At 49.1% G+C, this 14284-nt stretch overlaps 2 protein-coding genes and 1 non-coding gene across 10 annotated transcripts in view; 1 reads left to right on the top strand and 2 right to left on the bottom strand.

The window, feature by feature from the left end:
* Positions 1-1127, bottom strand: part of mctp1a (multiple C2 domains, transmembrane 1a) — a 124698-nt gene extending 123571 nt beyond the window's left edge. For 2 of the 3 annotated variants that reach the window (XM_086205904.1, XM_086205905.1), the window contains exon 1: positions 28-1126. In XM_086205904.1, the coding sequence (XP_086062030.1) occupies positions 28-543 (516 nt within the window). In that variant the 5' untranslated portion in view covers positions 544-1126. Of the gene's footprint in view, positions 1-27 lie in introns of all 3 variants that reach the window. The other variant, XM_086205903.1, reaches the window with a different exon arrangement.
* Positions 27-13177, top strand: fam81b (family with sequence similarity 81 member B). 6 transcript variants are annotated; one of them, XM_086205908.1, is made up of 7 exons: positions 27-3383; positions 5258-5361; positions 7680-7809; positions 9417-9523; positions 10177-10312; positions 10817-11006; positions 12907-13177. In XM_086205908.1, exons 1-7 carry the CDS (start codon positions 3339-3341, stop codon positions 13002-13004), a joined length of 810 nt encoding a protein of 269 aa, XP_086062034.1. In that variant the 5' UTR covers positions 27-3338; the 3' UTR covers positions 13005-13177. The 6 variants fall into 6 exon arrangements, 5 of the variants coding, with proteins under 5 accessions (XP_086062034.1, XP_086062033.1, XP_086062036.1 ...); XM_086205907.1 differs by lacking the exon at positions 12907-13177 and having other exon boundaries at positions 27-1646; positions 1733-3383; positions 10817-11340; XM_086205910.1 differs by lacking the exon at positions 10817-11006.
* A 1019-nt stretch (positions 13178-14196) lies between these two features.
* Positions 14197-14270, bottom strand: trnai-aau (transfer RNA isoleucine (anticodon AAU)). The gene has a single exon. It is a non-coding gene; the product is annotated as a tRNA-Ile (tRNA).
* Between the last annotated feature and the right edge of the window lie 14 nt (positions 14271-14284).

The raw sequence follows: 14284 nt of genomic DNA, 5'->3' as shown, positions 1-14284 counted from the left end.
AACCCCCCCCCACGCATCCCCACTCACAGAATCGCTCGCGTTCTTACGCAGCTGCTCCTCCTCTCCCACCACCGCGGCCGGGTCCACCACCAGCTTCTCGAAACACGCCGAGCCCAGAGAGGAGCTCTTCTGCTGGTACATGATCAGCTGGGACACGGGGAGCTTGGGGCTTCCGTGGGCCGTCAGCTCAGGCTTGCTCCCCGTGGCTCCGGAAGACGAGGCGAGGTGGTGCAGCAGGGGCTGCCCGCCACTGCCGCTGCTGGTGCCGGGGACCGCGTCACCTCCGAGCGGCACCGGCGTAGAGCAGCACAGATTCGGCTGGGACGAGGAGAACACCCTGTCTAATTGTTTCTTTTTCCTTTTAAACATCCACAAGCCGGATTCTTTCCTGCTCCCTGCTGCTCCTCCGGCTGCCCGACGCTCAGACCCGAGTTTCGGACTGAGCCAGGGTTTGGTTTTCTCCTGGAAATTCTTCCACATCCTCCGCTGGTAGGACTCCTGTCCCTTAGCCGCGCTCTCGTCCTTGGGTGATTTCTGCTCCATGGTGCCTGTGCAGCAGCCAGCCAGCCTGAGCACGATCTGTGCAATGAGAGGATGACACCGTTGGGCTGCTGCTGCTGCTGCTGCTGGTTGGAGCGCCAAGAAGGAAACGCGCAGTGATGAGGGGAGTCTTCCAGAGAAGAAGGTTGCATATGAAGACTGAACTGTAAATTACAAGTGTGCAGAAAGAAACGAGCTCCTGGAAACCTCGGGCGCAGACGCTCTTATCTAAATTGTTAGTGAAATGGAGGCTGCTCGTCCTGGCGTCCTTGCTCTGTCCACCCCGCTTTAACAAGCCCTAGCCAAACTTCCACGTTAGATCTTTCTTACATTCAAATGAAGGACGAAAGGGGGAGGTGGGGGAGGAAGGGGGGCGCCACCCTCAGGCCGACCACTTAACTGAAATCAACCCCTCAGGTCCTGGTGGAGGAGGTGGATCTGTTTGGGTTCTCCTGCCTCCTTTTCCTCCTGCATCTCCCTGATCCTCTCCTCCCAAACCTGGGTGGAGTTGACTAAAGCCCCCCTGTGTTTCATGTGGGATGCTCCGCCATGTCTGCGTGTGTTCCAGTCTTCAAATAGGTCAGGCTTCAGTGAGCGCTATCACCCACGTGCAGAGGCAGTGAGGAGCAGCGTTTTGGTTTTTTTCCCTTTTAGACGCTGCTGCTGCTGCTGCTGCTGCTGCTGCTGCGATGTGTATAATAACTCATTACATCTGCCCCTCTGGCCCTCTTGTTAGCCGACCCCCCCCCCCCCCCCAGTTAATTCTGTGCCCACATGCAAATAAACAAAAACACAATTTATTAAAAGCGAACATCTCCCTCCACGTATCTCAGCCGTGCAGGCATTAGATTCCCTCCGCGAACGTGGTTGTTTGCATTTGAATTCCGTGAACTCTGTGTCCGAGTGGCACCGAGAGTCTATGAATGTTGTTTCCAGAGATGTTTGTCCATGTGTGACACTGTCAGTTGCCGGGTAGAAACCCTGTGGTTGGGGTCGTTTGGTTTGACCCTTTGGAAGTTTGGTCAAAAGATGCAAACTGACACAAATCCGCACCTGTTTCTCACGGAACGACACCGATAACAGTGCAAATACGCCCAAACTGCGAGGTTACTGATGCTCTTTTTCTCTCTCGTTCGTTCTAAATGTAAAAAATAATAATAATAATAATAATTCAACTCAATTTCAACTGCAGAGACATCAGAGCTCATGGTGGATCTGTGGTGAATCTGGAGGCACGGGGCTGTCGTCGGTCGGGGGCTGTCGTCGGTCGGGGGCCCGCCGGCGCTGTCGACAACAGCAGAAGGAAACTCACCAGGAAGCTCCGGGGAAAGCAGCTCTTCAGCAAAAGTGACGTTTCCACCCAGCACGCTCTTCCTCAGGCCGACCTCAGGTTGCAAGCATGGCAGGAACAGCCAGCGTTCCCCGCTGGCGGCCGTGACTTGGCCAGCCTCACATTCACCAGCACAAGGGAGACGTTTGCCCTGAAGAGGTTCTGGCAGAAAGCCCCCCTGCCGTCTGCCCCTTCTTTAGTCAGGAACGGGTCAGATTTAGGAAAACATCGGGGAGTAATAAATCTTTTCAAAAAAGCCTTCTGCCAGGAAATATCTCCCTTCAGGTTAAAGCAACCACACATTTGAGGTTAAAACACCTACATCCTCATCTAAAAGATGCATGAAATGTTCACAAGCAACAGCGGCAGCAGCACCGACTTCCTCTCCTCCTTTCAGGAAGCAAATCCCCCGCCGGAGTCACATTTTTTTTCAAGAGGCGAATAAAACACGAATGCAGCCAAATTTGGTGGAATAAAACAAATTATTCTGCTGGTTAAATTCAAATGAGTGACTTCCAATTTGGTGTGAACGTTAAAAATAAATAAAATAATTCAGCTCCAAGTGACAGAGTGGTACTGAATCATAGAAGTCCGCTACGTTTTTTTTTTTATGAGCTCTCTATGAATCATCCTGATCTACGCTAAAATGTTGCGGTGTCTGATCGCTTTATCGGCGGTTTAGTTTGGCATCTCCCATCCATCCTAGAAGATAAAACCGGTTGGCGGCGTCACAGTTCGGCAGCTCACGGAGGCGGGGCCAAACGGTTCCTTTCAGCTGTTATTGACTCTTCTGCTGACTGATGAATTGGCGCCGGCGAGAACTTTTCCTCCGAATCATCCCGGCCCCGTGATATCAGACCCACACCCAGCGGCTGCTTCTGATCCGGTGTCACTACTGGAACGGCTTGACTCACGCAGGGTGATGATCACGGAGGTCGGGCTCGCCGGTGAAATAGAAACCAAGCCGTTTGTTTTTGGTTTTTTTCCACGCTGGATGATTCACGTCCTTCATGAACCATTCACTCCGAGTAAATCTGAGGCTTCAATGAAGAGCTGCAGTGGCGGAACAGCAAATTCATCGCGACGGCACCGAGTATTAGAATACAAATCGGATGCCTTTATTGATTTAGCCTCTGTTGACCCTGATCAGACGTCTCTGCCGTGAGAAACGCCAATGATGCGCCGATCAACAGATGTAGAGTTTGGACCTCTGGCTCGACTAACGGGCCGTAGCAGCACGCAGCCTCACAACCCTCCTAATTAATGCTTGGAGTCTCTGCATTCACGTCATGTGTGGCCTCATTAGTTCTGTTTCCGAGCATCTGGCAGCTCAGAGTCTTCAAGTTCACTCGAAGAAATAGTTTAGATTTAAAGCCGCCAAAGCAGTTTTTTTGGGGGGGGGGGGTTGTTTTTGCAAATTCCACAAGGTTTAAATGAATGATCTTCAATACGTGTTGTGTGCTGTAACATGTTTTTGTTCCGGTGGGAAAGACGGAGGACTAAACGAATAATGGTGCGAGGATTAACGTGGTAAATCCTCAAGGGGACCCCCCCCATACAAACAAATTGATGTTCCTGGGGGGAGGGGGAGGGGGTGTTACTGCACGTTACCCAGGGTTAAAACGCTTTCTATCCCTGTAGGGTCTGAAAACACACACGTTTTCCCCCACTAAACTCCGTTTGTTAGACACGTTCACGAGGCCTCGCGGATCCTCCTCATCCTCGCTTGCTAAAACGGTCACGACTCCTCGCATCGGTCGCTCTCCTGGTCGCCAACGTTTGTGCTACGTCGAATCACTGCGCCTGGTCAGGAAAAAGTAGTTCTGGCTAATTATCTGACTATAAAATAATAACGTCTCATAATGTTCAGGTGGAGGAGTTTAAGTATCTCGGGGTCTTGTTCACGAGTGAGGGTAAGGTGGAGCGGGAGATTGACAGGCGGATTGGGGTGGCATCCGCAGTCTTGCGGGTGCTAAACCAGTCTGTTGTGGTGAAGAGGGAGCTTAGCCAAAAGGCGAGGCTCTTGATTTACAGGTCAATCTACGTTCCAGCCCTCACCTGTGGTCATGAGCTTTGGGTAATGACCGAAAGAACAAGATCACAAATACAAGCGGCCGAAATGAGTTTCCTCCGCAGGGAGGCTGGGCTCTCCCTTAGAGATAGGGTGAGAAGCTCAGTCATTCAGGAGGGACTCAGAGCAGAGCCGCTGCTCCTCCAGGTAGAGGAGTCAGTGGAGGTGGTTCGGGCATCTGGTGAGGATGCCTCCTGGACGCCTCCCTCGGGAGGTTTTCCAGGCATGTCCAACCGGGAGGAGGCCTCGAGGCCGACCCAGGACACGGTGGAGGGATTATATCTCTCGGCTGGCCTGGGGACGCCTCGGGATCCTCCCGGAAGAGCTGGTTGAAGTGGCTGGGGAGAGGGCAGTCTGGGCTTCCTTGCTGAGGCTGCTGCCCCCGCGACCCGGACCAACCGGATGAAGCGGAGGACAACTCATAATTTTCAAGAGTGAAACCCCGACACAGATCCGTTAATGCAGACGAAGACCATTTTGGATTCAAGTGTATTTGGCGACGTTTGAGGCAGGTTTCCCAGCGGCTAGCGTCCATAGTGGCTAAGCTAACTAGCCGTTCGGTGGAGGTCACAGAGACGAGAAAGGAAGAGTATTCTTCCACTTGTCTGTAATAATGATCTCATTTCACATAAAGCAAAAAAAGCCTAGGCGTGTTTCTTTGAAACTTCAGTAAAACAGCGATCACCCTCGAAGCAGATTTTCCGGTTTGCTGAGTCTCTTTCAAAGTTTCTTAAATCTCCTTATCATGTTAACTTAATTATCTGAACGAAGACTGGATGGAATTCAGACACATTCACTTTTATTGTTTTCCCTGGGTTTCCTTGTGGACTGGGTTGGTACTTGCAGGCATCAAATTAAATTAAAATAAATAAATATTAAAAACTAGCAGGTTATGCAACTTCAAATATAGTCCAAGCGTGACTGCGCGCGCGCGCACACACACACACACACACACACACACACACACACACACACACAAGCTTCATACACAGCTTGGCCTCTGCCTGGCCCCACTAGCACGATCATCATGACCAGTATAACGTGGATCCATAAGAGCTCATTAATTCTGAATATGAAGACTTAATCAGCTCGGCCGTGTCGTGACTCCTCTGCTGAGAGACGAAACCGGCATCACACACTCGCTGGGGGTTTCACGTAAGAACCCTAACGTCTCTCTGTTGTGGTTGTGGGAGACACGATGCGCTCACTGGTGACACTGGTGTGAACTGGCTGGGTGACAGCAACATCAGCGAGCTTCTTCAGCCTCGTCCAAACCAATAATGATCAATATATCAAGGTTTGTTTTTCCCGAGCAGGCACTTCAAGGGGACTCTGTGGGCTCTGGAACCTCTCTGGCTCTTCAGAACCTGGACCAGAAGAATGTGGCCAGCATTGGAGACCTGAGAGGAAGAGTGGCCAGGTGAGCGCAGCCATGCCGATGCCGATGGAACAGTGAGGGGGTTAAAATCTGCCTCTAAAGGAGGAACGGTACAATCATTCAGACCAGAGGTGTTCTGATAAAGAACATTAGAACAGCCTAAACGTGGGGGGTGTGGTTGAAGAGGATTAACGGGTGAGAGGGACGCCGGGGGAACCACGGTTCTGAAGAACCATGGATTTTGACGAACTTCTGACAGGTTGAAGATACGTGTTTATCTTTTCTTCATGAAGTGAATCTCTAATGATGAGGATCCTGTCTGGCAGCTCCACATACGACTTCACAACTCCCGACACACACACACACACACACACACTCACACACACACACACACACACACACACACACACAGTAGTGTTTCCTCCTTCTAGACGCCGATTAGCACCCGCTGATTATTTTGTGCCTTTGCGGATCACAGTTATTAGACAGGATACGCAATGCCTGTCGTCTCAGGACTTGACGGGACTTCAATAAGGACTTGTCTTTTACTGCAGTTAATTCAAGAAAAAAAAAAGAACTTCATTGAAGAGTAAAAAGCGACACCGTTTTGTTTGTTTTTTTACTCAATAAAAAGGTAACGAACAGAAAAAGGTCGTTGGTGGTAAGGTTCAACCGCGGGATGGTCAGGAAGGAGTCCACCAGGGGATCTCAGGTTACACTCAGGCTAGAAGGAGTTGTTATTCGTAAAAAATTCATTAAAATGTTCTAAAACATCTGAAACGTGACTATGAAGGGATTTTAAAACCGGTGTGTGTTTTTAGCTTTTCCGGTATTTCTCGAATCAGCAGAAGTTTATTGAGTGTTTCGTTTGTGTCTGAAAAGAGAAGAGCACATCGGGTCCAATAGTAATGGTGTAGTATCTGGACCCCCCCCCCCCCCGCCCCCCATAAACAAATTGAAACACAAGTGGAAAATAAAAAGGGTTTGACAATGGATCCCTGTGGAACTCCCTACTGTTGTAGTATGAGAGCTAACTGGTGACTAGTGGATGCAGCTGGAACCAGTATGAGACCTGAAATGCTATGAGACGTCTGAAAGCCCGAACCAACAGGAGTGACACAGCGTGTTGACCACAGCCGACCGCTAAGAGACCATTTAGAAAGTTTATGGCCCAATAAGGGCCGCATTTAAAGCCTCATCTACGCAGTCTAATGACCTCGGATGTTCATCAACAATAAGAAACGCGATGATCATGGACTGTGTTGAAGTAGAGTCGAGGTCTGCTGGGAAATAATCCAAACCCCACGCTGGACATCTCGGTAGCAACTCCATCCTCCAACTTGCTATGAAGCTTTAATTCTATTTTACGACAAACATTTTACTGGCACGTGCCCACAAAAGAAGGACGGACTGATTACATGAAAGGAAAGCAGCTAAATTACAGTTTTATTAAGTAACGGATGGGAAGCTTCTTCAAATAATCCGCTGGGTTATACATCGGTTAACATTAATCTGCTTCTGGGGCTGTTACATAATTCATTAGTCGGCACAAACACTGGCGCCTGCAGATGTGTATCTTCAACATTCGCAGGACAATCAGCGCCGTCTGGGCTTCCTCCAGTTCACCTTTGCAAGCATTAATAAGGTCGTTGGTCTGCGGCGAGCGAAGCTGATGCGGCAAAGGTGAACGCATCACGATAAAAATTCTCACTTCAGGCAGCCCACACGACTGACTATTTTAATGACAATGTTTTGTCTCACTTTTAGAGATTTATTTTGCATTTGTATGGCAGCGTGAGAGGATTTAGGGTCATTTTAAAACCAGCTTCCACGACATTCACGAATAAAACAAAAGCGTTCAACCAGGCCCCCTTTATTTTTCTTCCTCTACATAAAGTGTGGTATAATTCACCAATATTATCCTCATTCGTCATGACATTAGTATTCATATCCTCTTTGTGGGTTTATCCAAATTACTTGTCTTCGTTTAGTTGATGGACAAAACCTCAGTCTATAGATATGAAGAAATGAAGTACGCTAAACTTCTACCGAGTGAGAGGTTTTTTTGGGTTGGTCCTGGCAGCGTTGGTTAAAGGATGAAAGCTAAAAACTACAGTTCCTCTGGCTTTCCAGCTCTCCTGTAGATTAAAGTCCTGATATTGGTTCGATTTAAAAAAAACAAAACACTCACGCCGAGCTGACCTCCCTCTTTTTTCAGTCCATTTTTTTAATCCAAAATGGAATCGCCACACTCCAGTCGTTCTCTCTCTCTCTCTCGCCTTTTTTTCTGCGTCGCTCATAGGAAAACTAATGAACGTCCTGCTTTTCTCATGCATCGTCCTTCCTCTTTATCATCTCAGGTGTGACGGCGGGGTCGCCAGGCGGCGCGCCGGTGTGAGCCTGTGGGAGCAGAGGCTGGTTAGACTGCAGCAGGAGGGGACAGATCTCAGGTCGGCTGTGGGCGGACAAATTAAAGCGCGGGAAGCCAAGGTGACTCAACCTTCCGCCTACGTCTCACATTTGCTCCGCTGTGCTGTGGCGACGGCCGAGTGGACCGGAGATGCAAGTTAAGGCGTTAAAATGTGGCTGCGGCGTGACGCACGACTTGTACGGAACCTTTTACGTCCGAAGAACTCCCTGAAAAGAGCGTCTTTTAAAAATACTGGTTCTGGCAAACGTCACCTCGGAGGAAGTGCACCTTTAATTTGCTCAGATTTCTTGAAATGATGCCGTGTTGGACTGATTTGATCCAACTGAGCCAAACCTTCGGCCTCCAGGACCGCCCCACATCACCTGGGCACTAAAAAAAAACAGCCTTTTCCTTTCCTGGTGTTGATTTAACAACAGAGGAGCAGCTCATTAAAATGCTGATTGAAAAGAAGGTCCGGGGTCACGTTTGACAAAAGGGTTGTTGTTTCTTGGAGATTAGAGCCAAAAGAGGGAAATTCTGATCATGTGATCTGATTTAGGAAATGAGCATAACAACACACCTCGCTGGGCTCCAGACAATAAGAATGCCTCATCACCACAAATGTTAGTCCACCTTTCTTTGGCACAGGGTCGTCCTTGTTGGACGTTAAGCTGGAAGTACAGCGCCAGCGAGACGGGCAGGTGACACGAACACAAGGAATCACCAGTCCAACTCAAGAGCAGGTGTTGAAATCTGTGCCACAACACGATTGAGCTTAAAAAGCCTGGGAAACGCAACTGTCTCCTGACTCCTGACGAGTTAGCTTCCCTCTTGCTGGAGTAGTAAAATAAGTAGTATTAGTACACACGATTCTGCCGATGGGGATTCTCTCCGCGCATTTCTGCGAAAACTGGATTTACGCCGGCAGACGTTTCATTCGGTTCATATCTTTTTGTTTCCCGTCGTTTGTCAGGATTCCTCCTGTCGACCAGCGCTGCCGCTGTTCCTGTTTAGCAGGTGGAGCGAGTTTCCTCCTTCAGAGTGAGACTCACCTTATCGGGTCCAGTCAGGGGCTCAACCACCGAAGCAAGGAAATGAGATGTGAAATTAATACACATGGGGATGTAAAGGTTTCTCCATAAACAGCTTTTACTGCCCCCCCCCCCTTGTGTATGTGTGTGAATGTGTGAATGTGTGTGTGTGTGTGTGTCTATATTTGGATAACATGGTAAATATTTTAAAGAATGCTAAAATCCTGGATTAAGTCACATATATCAAATCAGGCCTCTCTATCACTTTATTAAATCAAAAGCTGCAACACACACACACACACACACAGTGCAGCCACTTCTTCTGGCGACCCTGGGTGGTAAATCAGTGTGATGGAGGCACATTAGCTTTGGCGCAGTGGTCAAGCATGTACCATAAAGATAATTGAAAAAGGAGAGCGAGAGGGAGAGAGAGAGAGAGGGAGAGAGAGAGAGAAAGAGAGAGAGAGAGAGTCACTTCCTGTCCTGACTGAGCACAGACGTGATGCAACACTTCACCCAAATCAACTTGGAGGTTAAAGGTCAGATGGAGGGGACACCTCAAAACACATCAAATAATGCTGTGTGTGTGTGTGTGTGTGTGTGTGTGTGTGTGTGTGTGTGTGTGTGTGTGTGTGTGTGTTTGTTCATGTTTGCAGTCTCGTCATGACCTGGACCGACTGGAGGCTGTACTGACGGAGCGACACCAGCGCCAAACCAAATCTGAAATGAAAACGCAAAGACAAGTGAACCCACTAGAAGCCCGGTGAGGCCTTAATGGGGGAGTAGAACGGTTCTACCACGGAGCAGAACGGTTCTACCACGAAGTAGAACAGAACCAAAATGAGTTCTCTTAATCGCTCTTGTGTGTCGTGTCAAATGACTGCAGTGAAAAGGCAATAAAACAAGTGTGCACACAGCTGACCTGGATTCTGTGTTACTGGGGAACATGTCAGCCCACACACACACACACACACACACACACTCAGGAGAGAATTCCGAATGACACTGTGAACTATGTGGCATTGGCAACGCTGAACGACTCCCGACAGCTGAACCGTTTTGCTCATAACTTTCCGTCACAACTAAAGACTTTCAGGCGGCATCGAGTGTATTTTTTTTTACGTAAAGAAACAGAATGGACGTGTGGGTGGAATGTCTCGCGCCGCAGGCTTTTGAAAGCTATTAACTAGATGTTAGCGCCAGCTAGTTTGTGGAATTTCTCCATCAGATGCCAAAGAGGAGCAGCGTTCACTGAACAGACCCAGGTTTAGCGAGCAGGCTGGATCGGGCCTCAGGCTGCCAGGAATCTACCAGTACTGCTGTACCTACATTCCAGCCAGTGATCACATGACACAGTCAGTGTCCAACCAGATGATCCGAACCCGGCTTTTTTTTCTTGAATGTGTTTTTTTACAGGATTTCAGGGGAACTCAGTGGCGCCAAGCAGCAGACCGACGCATTGAGGAAGTGGATGGAGGAACAGCTCCGCATTTCGGCCCAGGCAAATTCCGAAAGCAGCCTGCAGCGCCGCTCACATCTGCAGGACCAAGTGGTACAGTAGCAGTCACATGACCTACACTGACCCAATGACAACCACAATGACACGGGGCTAAGTACCTCCACCGAGGAGGAAGCAGGAACCCCCGGCGTGTGTCTGTCTGTGAGAGGAGTGATCAGAGCACCGCAACATGATATGGTTCACACCAAACTCACACAGCATCACAACACATCATAAGTGTGTGTCCTCCAGCGCCACCTACCACATTTGCATCATAGTGCGCAGATGAGTCGTGCAAATTCCAAATATGGTCGACTCCCTCCCTCTCTCTGCGTGGTGTGTGAGGAGCCGCTCAGTGCTGATGGTTGTACTTTGGGTTTGTCCTGTAGTGACGACTGTCATTTATCGTCGTCTTTTATTTCCTGGGGTCACAGCCTCCCTCAGCTTGTTAGGTACAAAACACACTTTCTGATGTTGTAACTCAGTGGGCCAAATAGTAAATGCACTGTGTGTGTGTGTGTGTGTGTGTGTGTGTGTGTGTGTGTGTGTTTCATTCAGTCTGCACTAGCGGACCATGTGCATGCTCTACAAGGCCGAATGCACCAGTTAGAGGTCCAGAGAGACAAATCCGAACTCAGGCGGTCAGATCAGCTGAAACGCCGTGAAGCCAGACTGGGTGAGAGAGTGTCGTCGGTGGCGGACGGCCTCCACCAGCGGCTGCAGCGTCTCCAACGGGAATACGACAAAGGTGAGCGAGAGCGGCGGGGAACATGCCTTCACGCACCTTCGACATCAGCAAGAAAGACAGAGAAGACATGGAGTCATGAGGAGGAAGACACTGATGTGATGAGGGGAATTCATTAATTTAGCCAGATGATAAAATTCTCCTCTGCTGGATCAGAAGAGTAAACCTGCCCCTGCTGCCCAGGACGCATCGAACAACAGTACGCAAGAGTAGAGTATTACAAAAATTGTGTTTGGGACCAAAGACCAGGATCGTGTGAATATTCGGGGCTATTCAACAGGGTGAGGTGTTAGAAGTTTCTAGGTTCACGGTCAGCAGAAGCTTCATGACGCAGAAACTGACAGACCCGGCGTGCGCTCCTGGTCATGAGGACTGCAGCTGCTTGATAGATCCACCCCCGAGGCTCGAGGGACCCCCCCCCAGCAACAGAGCAGCCCAGCTCAGCATCAAACTGCCGCTGACATGCATCTCCATCTCGCCGCCGCGCCCACTGCAAACACTGTTCCCGGGAGCCCTGGCACTCGATCTCAAGCCTCGCCGTCCTCCTGTCAGTCCAGCTCTTATTAAAGTGTAGAGAGGAGACCAAGGCTCCTTCAGTAAATAAGAGCCGGGCTAACGGCTCCATGAATCACCGCTCAGCCACTGAGCTCAGCGCACCACAGCCGTCCATCCATCACTCCTTCTTAAATTTAGGATGAAGGGCTGGAGGGAGGCAGCATTAGAGGGAGAAAAGCAATGCATAATTGATGACGGCCGTAAATATGAGGAGCACGACGGAGGAGGAGGAGAGAAGAGAAAGGTTTGATATTCTGACTGAGGTTGAACCAGAAAGTTGAACCCTCCACCTCGTGTGTGTTTATGTGTGTGTATATACGTGTCTATGTGTGTGTGTGTCTGTATGTGTGTGTCTGTATGTGTGTGTATGTATCCGTCCATCTGTTTTGACGATGGGTGGCACCTGGAGGCTTCATCCGTTACAGCGGCCACTGTGACCGTACTGCCCCCACTCTGGAGTGGCAGTCTCTTCCACAGTTGGGGCGGATGAATGGGGAGGGGTCTTCACGCAGCTTCCTCCACCCGTGGTGCTCCGTACCCACGCCAATCAGGTGGGAGTTATACCCAATAGACTGCCAGCTTCCCTGTAGCAACCTCTCCAGGGCGCAAGCCTGGGCCAAAAAATATGCAGATCCTGAGTCGCCAGTTTTCGAGATCCCCCTCTCGGCCCCTCTGGTGGGGTTCAGACGAGAGCAGGGCAGCGCATCTGGCATCAGTTTGGCTCTAGAAGTTACCAGCTGGAGGTCAGCAGTGACAACCAGCCGCCTGAAGGGACTCCGCTCCTGACATTTCTGTCTGGGTTTACTCCTGTAGCCTTTCCTCCTTCTGAAGGGACCCACAAGGCAGTGGGAGCAGCGGTTGGTGGGCACTGGGGTCTCTCCGCGCGCCAGTGGGGCCCACTGCTGCTCCGAGATCCCCTACAGGTTTAGCCTGAGACCGCAAGGTCCCAGTTACCATGCATGGACATGAGGAGGCACTGCAGGGGTCTTGGTGGTGGAGAGGCTGTGCACCAACAGAGGAGGCTCCTCTTTTCACCCCCAAGGGTGGCAGTAGCCGTCAGCAGAAAGTAGCAAGCAGGAGCAACATGCAACATGCGCTAACTACTAGCACTTCTACTACAGTATTACTACACTGACGCATCACACACACCCTGTGTGAGCCACACACACATATGTATGCATGTATGTGTGTATGTATGCATGTGTGTAGGGGTCATTACAGTGTGGACCAAAATCACACCTCTAATTATGTGTTCCTACTGTTTTAGATGAATATTTTAACCTTTCTTTTTTCAGTGTCGCCTGGATGTTTCACTGCAGCACTCATCCTGTTTTCTAAACGGTTTCAGTTTCAGTGATCCGGCGCTCGCAAACCCCACAGATCCAGACATTAATCCCGTCTTGTGGACAGGCTTCCTGTCGGTGCTCGGTGCCATCGAGTCCCTGAGGGAGATCAGTGACATCAAGTCCTGCCGTGACAAGGAGACGTTCCAGAAGGACATCAGCCGCATCTGCAGCAAGATGGCGGCGCTTAATGACTCGTGACTCTGTCAGCAGAAGCGGCGAGTCCCTGTTTGTGGTCACGCTGAAGAAGCGACTGGAGTCAGAGCACAAGTACACCATTGCCCTCACTGTTAACTCACAGATACCGCAGCTTGTAACACTGGCTCCACAAATTCTGTGTACTGATTGATCAAACATGTAATTATATCTTGATATTTTGATGAACGTCTTAAAACATTCTTAACTGCAAATGTCAGTGAATAATGTGGTTTATGTCATGCAATTTAAAAAAAATTTAGAAACTTAAAAAAAAAAAACAACAACACAGTACATAGAAGTACTGGTCTATTATAAGGTGCTGCTCTTTTGTCCAGACATGACTTCATGATAACCCGGTATTTGTACACCGAGTCGCCGTTCAAACTAAAATATACGTGAAATCATATTTGAAAGAAAATGTTGTTGAATATGAACACGTCCCAGTCAATGATCTGACCAGAGCAGATTCAGGTATTTCAGTTTATATGACAACAAATCCGATTCTAATAAACTCGGGTTCGTGCTTGAATTCACTGGTCAACGCGAAGCTTCGCTGACCGAGCCTCTGCATTTCAATCTGTTTTATTATCGTTACATTCAGACTTGAGAGGCGCTTAACAAATCCCCAAAATTAAATGAATAAATGAAAAGGTAATATTGAGGGTGCAGGCTCGGCCCTGCACACCACCCCACCAAACATCGTCTTTCTGGAACAGCATCAGAATTTACTCATTAGCTGACAGCCCTCAAGACTTTGTCCCTTCAACCATGCAACAGCCAACAAGGACATGAAGTAAAAAATAATAACAATTAAAAAAAAACAAACAGCAAAAACAACAAAAAAACTGAAGGTGCTAAAAAAAAATACTGGTGTAAACTCCAATAAACCTGCATTATCCTGCCGCTGTTCAAGATCTTTGCTGACAGAGAGACTGGTAACATTTAAACATCTCTTCAGTCTAAACACAAATCTAATTTGGAAAGATAATAAATACATTCAGCTTCAGCGAAACATGATGAAAGGTTTTACTCGACACGTCAATCACCAACAGGACCACGAATTAATCGCTTACCACGCGTCATCAAAAGCTGAATGATGGCCCGTACGGGGATCGAACCCGCGACCTTGGCGTTATTAGCACCACGCTCTAACCAACTGAGCTAACCGGCCGTGTCCAAGAAGGC

This window comes from Aulostomus chinensis, chromosome 6 (assembly GCF_037954235.1).
Source record: "Aulostomus chinensis isolate RoL2024-O1b breed Wild chromosome 6, RoL_Achi_v1.0, whole genome shotgun sequence".
Taxonomy (NCBI): Eukaryota; Metazoa; Chordata; class Actinopteri; order Syngnathiformes; family Aulostomidae; genus Aulostomus; species Aulostomus chinensis.
The sequence above is the reverse complement of the archived record's forward strand: the minus strand, read 5'-3'. Positions and strand labels throughout refer to the sequence as shown.

Excerpts from the sequence above, each read along its gene's own strand:
- fam81b (XM_086205907.1), top strand. The coding sequence starts at position 3,339 with ATGTTTTTGTTCCGGTGGGAAAGACGGAGGACTAAACGAATAATG. Across the intron at positions 5,362-7,679 it reads CTGAGAGGAAGAGTGGCCAG|GTGTGACGGCGGGGTCGCCA; the intron begins GTGAGCGCAGCC and ends TTATCATCTCAG. Across the intron at positions 9,524-10,176 it reads GTGAACCCACTAGAAGCCCG|GATTTCAGGGGAACTCAGTG; the intron begins GTGAGGCCTTAA and ends GTTTTTTTACAG.